The following is an 8,723-nucleotide window of genomic DNA, read 5'->3' as shown; positions in this document are numbered from 1 at the left end:
GAGAAGAGTGGATGCAACACAGACTACTCAGTCTTTGAGCTAGAAAGATCCTGGATATGGCAGGACAGGAGTCAAGGAGTTACTCATCCTGTGTTAGAGCGTATGGAGTTTCTGGAGAGACACACCTAACCATACACACGATGAGAAAAAAAGGAATAGGGCGAGTATATAAACATAGCTCTAGAGGTGGATGGGTGGCTAAATGGACAGATGGACAGACAAACAGATTGCAGGAAAAGGATTAAGGCTTGCAAAGGTTAAAAAAATCCAGATCAAGATGAAAATATACCTAAAGGCAAAGAAAGAATTTCTTACAATTGCTTCATTCTGTGGAACAAGTTAATGAGAAACAAGAGTTTAATAAACAAAACAAGATGATAGATAATAAAAAGCAGAATTAGATGAAACAAGAGAGATTGTAGACTTAAAGATAGACTCGGATTTCTAATACAACATCCATTGCAGGACCAGTAAAGTTAGAACTATCAAGGAAAACAATAGATGCCATTGAGATCAAATTAGTAAAAGTTAAAGGTTTGATTATCTCGGTGAACACAAGTGAAATGATCAAGATATTAAAGCAATTAGAAGCTAAAAGATAAAACAAAGACGATGTAATACAAGGATAATTGGTGTCCCTAAAGTACACAGTCAACAAATGAAAAAGAAAATAGAATATAAAAACAAGACAATTTTCATGAAATGAAAAATAAATAAACTGAGTCTGTAGATTAGAAGGCTGTATTGTGTTCCAGGAAAATTTAGAGTATGGAATGTCTCATATTGAGATCTATCCTAATTAACTATTGAATTTCAAGTATAAAAAATTTCAGAGATCCAGGCAGAAAACCAAATTATATCCCATGGATAAAAAGTCAGATTAGCTTCATATTTCCTTAGAGCAGCATTCAGTTTCAGAAGACAGTGGGGCCATGTCTTTACTGTTCCAAGAGAAAAGAAGTGTGAGCCAGCATGTGGCCCAAATTAGTGTAGGTCTGATGTCATTCAGGTGTAAGGGCAGGAGGCAGATATTCTCAAACATATACAAGTTTGAGTATTGCTGTTTAAAACCAAAACTTTTATGAAAAATATATATTCAGTGCTATCAACCTCTAAATATGTTTCATAATGTCTTAACTTAGAAGGATATTTTAGGAAGTATCTCTTGTGAAGAAACATTTGGTTGAAATTCAGCAACTACTTTTCCTAATGTGAAATTCAAATAAAATCAAATGCATTTAAAAAAAATTAATGAGTAGTTTTGCTAGAGAATAACTTTATTTTTTATAAAAGTCTTCCTGCCAGTCTGACTTCCTCCTTCCCTTCTCACATGCACACTGGGCATGTGCCCTAAGCCCCAGTTGTGGCGCTCTTCCTTCCATTTTGCTGTTGTAGTCAAGTTTGCAGAAATTAAGTGCACTTTATGCTATGAGGCATCTCTACAAAATTCCACTAGTTAATAAAACACATAGACTATTCCACAAAAAGATTTTGACATTTAATATTTGGCTATCAAAAAAAAAAAAAATCCACTTGAAATCACTTACTCCCTAGAGTGCCAAATTTTCAGTATTTATTGAGTGATAGTTGTATACCCAGTGCAGCTGTGTTCACCTAACATGTTTAGTATGAGGAAACACAGTTTCTACTCTTAAAGAGTTCTTATACTTGAGGTGGCACAGGTACATTGCCACAGTTTTCCCAGTATTTCCCAAGCAAGATCTAGCTTTCAGGTGGGCTTCTCAAGACAGAAAAATAGATTTTTGTTGTTCATAAATTTTTATATTGATTTTCACTTATTTATTCAGGAAAGTTGTTGAGTTTTGTCAGATACAGTGCTAAGTATGAAGGATGTGGTTATGATTAAGAGGTTGAATCCATGCTGAATCTCAAACGAATATAGTGGTTAGTTACATGGGATGCTCTCAGCGAGCCAAGCCCATGTGCGGCCTTCTTCCCTCCCATCTGGGCAGCCCTGCCTGCAACTCACCTGAACCTCTGGAATCTGCCAGAAGTGATGCTGCAATTGTCCCAGCACTGGACACATGTTTTAAATTCAAAGGTTGAAGAAAAACATATGGAATATATTATTTGCAAATGTAATGAACATAATATTTAAAGTAAGCTGATTCTGTTTTGACACTTTTAGTCAGGCTATAGCTTTCCTTTTAATGCAAATATTGGTTGCCAAAAGATTTGTTTCAATACAAAATATGTGCAGCTATACATATTTTATCACTTTCTTTACTTGGGACCCAGTGTGCCTGGAGTTGGGGAAGTGGTCGCCAGCACTGCTATTTAAATATTCCATCTTATCAAGGAGGTGTTTCATAAATTATGTATAACAGTAGATGCCACTCAATAAATATTTTATATGTGATAGATATTTTTGTCTGAAATCACTTTTTCACTTGAGCAATGATTTAAACCCTCGTTTTTAGTTTTATTAGGTGACACTTTTATAATATCATGTAGCAAATGCAGCTTGAATGTCATAGAGCTTTAGGGCAGCATTAATCATAAATTCATCTGCCTGCACACTCAATTCTGGAAAACTTTTTCTTAATTCAGATTTTAACCATTCTATGTAAGGAAGCGTGTGTGAGTATGGCTGGTGTGTGTGTGTGTGTGTGTGTGTTAGGTATGGGTTGGGACAAGTAATGCTTTTGACCTTAATGGCTTTGAAATTTAAATAATTTTCAAAGTTTCTGAGACTTACCTTAAAGAAAGGAAAAAAAAAAGGGGTTTCAGTGGTTAAAAAAGAAAAAAGAAACCAAACTGGTTTGGGATGTAGCCTTTTGGAGGATTTATTGTCCACTTTTATGCAGAAAGAAAATACCTGTGTCTCTGGACTCATGAGAATAGTCACTCTCCTTTTCACGTGGACCTAGAGGCCTGGAACAATTCATTGCCAGAAGGCTGCCTACCATGTGTGCGGTAGGCAGTCACAGTTCCGAGCTACCAGACCTTCCAGTGAGGACGTTGTTTTATGCGATGGAACTGTATGATTAAATTCTCCACTGTAATATATATGTTTTTAAATTACATATATTTAACTTCTTGAATTCTCTGGGCAGAAGGAAACACATGAATTCGACTAATATCCCAGAGGTAGGAGCAGGGGCTGGCTTATTTAGATGGCTCATTTCAGCTAAGATTTGCAAGGGCCTTGGTGTAGCAAATCAAGATGACTGAAGTCTTTGACCTCAAGGCCTGAAGTTCTGAGCCTTGGGATGAGAACCTGGCTGATAAGAGGAGTAATTGAAGAACAATGATATGCTTCATTTCCTTCTCTTGAATCTAAGTAATGCATTGGTCATTTTCTCTGCGTATCTATTTAATGGTTGTTAAATTAAATTACTTTCTTTCAAGTTGTGGTTTTTATGTTTTCTTTTTAATCATCTTTTCTGCCACTTCATTCCATTGCCCTCTTACATGACTCCAGCTCTGCATGTGCGTGTTTAAAACTCAAATGTCTGCAGAGATGAAGGCTTGAGGGACTTCTCTGTTTCCACCGCCCTTCCCCAGCATCTCTTAGGAGCTCCCTTGTCTGCACGGTTGTGAAGTTCTGAATCTTTCACCTACAGAATGGCAGACTCTGTATGTTGTTTTAATATTTAAATGACACAAAATACATTTGTATATTTCAGGAATGTAGGGAGTACCGATTGTGTTTTAGGCAGAGCTGGGCGCTGGCATTCCAGAGCTATGCCTTGGTCACTGCTGTTGGATTGCTGAGGTAGGGGTGGAGAAGAGATTCACTAGGAGTGTATCTGACCAGGAGCCCCGGTTAATAGCTTGGAACTTGCTCCCCTGTTGCTCCCATCACACCTGTCATCACAGAACACGATGTCATGCTTTTGGATGTGACTCATTGTGAACTTAGCACAGCTCAACCTCCAGGCTGGAATTTTAACCTTCAATCATCTGGAATTTGTCTGCTTTCCCTCAGATTTGCCTAGAAGCCTGATTTTAGAGGTCTTTTATCTTAGGTCAGGTGGACCTGATATGAAGACATAGGCCAGCCAGTCTCTTTTCCGAAGGGCTGCCATTGACCACCGTTCCTGCATTTCTTTAGATTCATGTATATCTAAACTCATTCATTCATTTGACAAATATTGAGGAGCTACTCTGTGTCAGACATGAAATTAGGCATTGGGTTACATTCTAGTCAGGGGATAAATAATACACTTGTATCTAACATATCATATGGTGATAATTGCTAAGGAGAGAAACAAATCAGGATAAGTGAGGTCGATGATTACTGTCTTGTATGGGGTGATGGGGAAGGTGGCTTTTGAGTAGAGACCCGAGGAAGTGAAGACCAAGTTTTATATGGTAGTTCTTCTCAATTGGGGATGATCTTTTACCCTAGGGGTCATTCGACAGTGTCTGGAGAGACTTTTGGTTGTCACAACCTTGGGAGAGAGGTAGTGTGTTATTTGTATCTATTGGGTGGAGTCTATGGATGCTGGTAAACAACCTACAATACACAAGATATTTTTCCCATAATTAAGAATCATCTGGTCCAAAATGTCAGTAGTGCTGAGGTCAAGAAACCCGGCTTTAGGAGAAGAGAGGGAATAAACGATGCCAGAAGAAACAGCAACCACAAAAGCAGAAGGAAAAGCAATGACTAAACCCTGAGATGGGGGCAGGCTGACAAGTTTGAGAACAGCAAGGAGCTGTGGATACCTAGAGAGGAGTGAGCAAAGGGGAGAGTGGCAGGAGACGAGAGCAGAAGGTTAGCAAAGGATGTGATTGTGTAGTGCTTTGTAGGACCTCACAAAAGATTTTGGCTGTTATCTCAGTGAAATGTAAGGCCATGTAAAGGATCTGAGCAGACACACAGACTCACAGACTCACAGACACAGACACACACAGACACACACACAGACACACACACACAGACACACACACACACACACACTCACACACGCAGTATGGAGTTAAGGGAGAGGTCTGCCTGGGGATTTAGATTTGAGAGTCATAGCATATAGATTTCAGGTAAAGTCGAGAGACAGGATGAGATCATCAAAGGAGTGACTGTAGGTAACTAGACTTCCAAGGATGAAAGATTCCATGGAGCGGGTTCAGGAGAGAGCAGGAGAGGAGGAATTAGAGAACCACAAGTGTAGAGAACTCTTTGGAGATTATTTTCTCTAATGGTTCAGAGAGAAATTGGTGGTAGCTGGAGGGAGATACAGAGCTAAGGGAAGCGGTGGTTGTGGTGGTGGTGGTGGTGGTGGTCGGTGAGAGATATTTAGCGGATTTGTGTATAGATGGGAATGAACAGTAAATAAGAGAAGGTGATACTGGAAATAGGGTCAGGTAGCTCTGGCTTACCTGTAATTAATGCACAAGAAACGATTGCTCTCAGGAACATGTACAGTTTAACATAGTAACTGGACAGATGATGCCAGCAAATCAGGAGACATCTAGATATTAAGTAAAATAAAGGTTCTGAAGAGGGGGAAAGAATACTTTGTAGCTGGTTGGTTATAAAACCTTTTCTAAAGAAGACAAGGTTTGAGTTTGACTTCAAAGAGGCTATATATATCTGGCAATAAGTTTAATTGATTTTATATTGAGCTTTTATGTTTCAAGTTCACTTTGCCTACCATATGCCAGGATTTCACCATAAAGTTTAAGGGCCATTTTTCTTGCAGTTTCAGTTTTTTGATGAGAAAATTTTCTAACACTCTAAAGAATGTGTAGTTAGATTTTCCCTTTCCTCAAAGTAACCTTTTCTTTTTATTTTTTCCCCTAATTTCAGGAACAAACTCTAGCCCTTAGGAAAGAAGGGATTGGAGTCGTTTTAGATTCTGAACTGCCCCATTTGATTGGCATTGATGATGACCTTCTGAGTACTGGAATCATCTTATACCATTTGAAGGTAAAAACTGCTTAAGTGGAACATTCTAATTTTGTTTTCAGTTTTCCCTTTAGACACTAGCAAGTTTTGTTATAATATTCTATGTCAATGAACACAGCTATTGCATTAAAGAATATACAACACATCCTTGAGCCCTTTGGGGATTTTCAGCAGTTCACTGGGATTCTGTGGTATTAGAATTCCCATTGTTATGGAGTTCTAAACTAAATGAAAATTCATTTGCTTTGCCTTCTAATTTGTAGAATCAGTAAGAGGGAGGTAAGGAACAAAAAGGCAGATAGACTGAGGAAGAAAAGTCACAAGCACTTAGAACTGAGGTTGGCTTTATGTACCATTTCCTCATGTTATTAATAAAATTGTTTCTCCTGTCTGTATTATTAAACATGGTCCTGGACAGGCTATTCATGTCAAGAGAGCAGAATCTCTGCATCAGCATCAGTGCTGCCTCTGTAACCTCGACCTAGCATCCTCTCTCTGATCCATGGCTTAAAATGAGAATGGTATTGCACTGTGCTTTGTGGGCTCCCACAAACTATCTTTAGACATAAAGAAACCCCTTACCACTGGAAGAAAAACACTCACCAGAAAGGGTCAGGAACATCGGTGAGATGACTGTCATAGGCAAGTTATTGATCCACACCAAACCTACTTGTTTGTTGTTGAACATTAAGCCCCAGGAGTTCTGCTGTCATTTTCCAGGCAACATTGGATATTATTTCAGAGCCTCAGTGCAAATAAGGCACTGAGGCAGTGGCCTTCCCTAGGACATTGGCATGGCCTTCCCTGGGACATTGCTTTGGCCTTTTCTGGGACATGGGCCATTTCTGTGGTCTTCCCTGGGATATGAGACATTGCTGTGCCCTTTACAGGGATATTGCTCAGCCCATTGGTCATCAGGTTGCTTGGACTTAAATGGAAAATGAAGAAACATACCGTTATCCTCTTACTAATAAATTTTGTTTGACTTTTCCCTAGGAAGGTCAGACATATGTTGGTAGAGAAGATGCTTCAACAGAACAAGATATTGGTGAGAATCGATTTCCTCTTCCCAATGATATTTTAAATCATTTAATGAAGAACTTTCTTTGAATGACAGACATGAAGTAATTATTAAAAAAAATCCTTTCAAATATGGTGTTGATCAGTGTGTATATTTCTATAATATCAAACTCAACTCAAAGAATAACAGTTAGTTTAATGAATAAAACAGAACTATGAATCTTTTACCCCCACTCTACATACATTCTATGCTCTGTCAAGTCTTCCAAGAATATAGTCTTTGAAATCACTCTGTTCTTGTCACAGTGGGACAATGGTTGATGGAAATATGCCAACAGACACAAGTGGAGGATATAAGACCCCTTAATGGGAAGGTTATGTGCACAAAGATGATGATGGAAAGTAGAATACACACATAGATGGAGGCACGACTTCCTGGGTTTCCCAGAAGTCTTCACAAGACACACAGATAACCAGGAATTCAGCCTGAGCAGAGTGGGGACCTGCCAGGTTTTAAAAGCCTAACTTAGAGAATTTGTGGTGGCAGCAATGGTGGTGGTAAGCAAATGTGTGTGGTAAGGTAGGGACTGTAAGGGGAAGAATTGTATCTTCTCAGCTGTTTTTAGAAGTGCTGCTGATGAACTTGCTTTCTTGCTAAGTATAAGCTATTAATCAAGCCAACCCTAGCATATTCCAACATGTATTTACTATATCCTCTGAAAGTGGGAGAGCTGAAAACCAATTTCCAGAAGTCTTTCGTTTCAACTGTTTTGGGTATAGCAAACTTCTGTACTCCTGAGAAGCTGGCTAAGATCTGTGCCTATGATCGTGTAGATTTATTTGACAGGCATTCATATTCATGCCTAGCCATTCGTTACACAAGAAAATCTCAGACGGCACACGTTCTGTGAGATCTGTGGAGGTCCAGTTCTACCATAATTAGCACAGACTGACAGTGCACATCCCGGTACAGCTTCTGGAGACTTTTTTGGGTTTCCCAAGATCAATGCCATGCCACGTTTACCTTTGTTTCCACTCCTGGAACACCGTGTCTGTAAATGTGGACGTCACAGTAGGTCTTTGACTGTTAGAACTCTTTTGTTCCCTCAATTTTACTGTGACTTTTAGGTGGCTAGTAAATGAAATTTATTCAGTATTAATCCTAACCCTAACACAGTGGTGTTCAGTTAAGACAAGTGACTCAGCTGTTTTTCCCCCTGAAGATGAAATAAATTAATACCTCAGAACTTATTTCTTTATGCAGGTGATATCCAGACCCTTTGTGGTAACATTGAAGAGTTACCTTTATTTCTATCAGTTGATGCCACAAGCTCCTGAAATTTAGTTTCCTTACCAAACATAAATGTTCACTTCACAATGTTTACATGGACAAGGAAAAGTATTCATTGTGGGAAAACAAATAAAGGTTGGGAATCATTGTACTAGGTAACCAAAGAAAAATTTTTCTTTCTCCTTTCTTTTTCCAACTTAGTTCTTCATGGCCTTGACTTGGAGAGTGAGCACTGTATCTTTGAAAATGTTGGGGGGACGGTGACTCTTGTACCCCTGAGTGGGTCTCAGTGCTCGGTGAATGGTGTTCAGATCATGGAGGCCACACACCTAAATCAAGGTATCTGGGTTTTGGTTTTCAGAGCTTTTTGTATATGTTGTTGCTAGAATATAAGTTGGCTAGTTAATGAGGGAACTTGTGCATCTTAGAATTAGTTATCAATTAAGTATTAACCCATTTCCTGTTTAGAAAAAATAAGTGCAGCTTGCTGCCAGCATTAATTTAATTTTACATAAACATGCTCTTTGATCCTGAAGC

General features: G+C 38.9%; 1 protein-coding gene across 1 annotated transcript in view; it reads left to right on the top strand.

Moving 5' to 3' along the window:
- KIF16B (kinesin family member 16B) overlaps positions 1 to 8,723 on the top strand; it is a 245,989-nt gene that overhangs the window by 87,687 nt on the left and 149,579 nt on the right. Inside the window, exons 12-14 of the mRNA XM_011371247.2 lie at positions 5,777 to 5,896; positions 6,872 to 6,923; positions 8,388 to 8,525. Of these exons, the coding sequence (XP_011369549.1) occupies positions 5,777 to 5,896; positions 6,872 to 6,923; positions 8,388 to 8,525 (310 nt within the window). The remainder of the gene's footprint in view (positions 1 to 5,776; positions 5,897 to 6,871; positions 6,924 to 8,387; positions 8,526 to 8,723) is intronic.

The sequence above is a fragment of the Pteropus vampyrus genome, unplaced genomic scaffold (genome assembly GCF_000151845.1).
Source record: "Pteropus vampyrus isolate Shadow unplaced genomic scaffold, Pvam_2.0 Scaffold7, whole genome shotgun sequence".
Classification (NCBI taxonomy): Eukaryota; Metazoa; Chordata; class Mammalia; order Chiroptera; family Pteropodidae; genus Pteropus; species Pteropus vampyrus.
The sequence above is the reverse complement of the archived record's forward strand: the minus strand, read 5'-3'. Positions and strand labels throughout refer to the sequence as shown.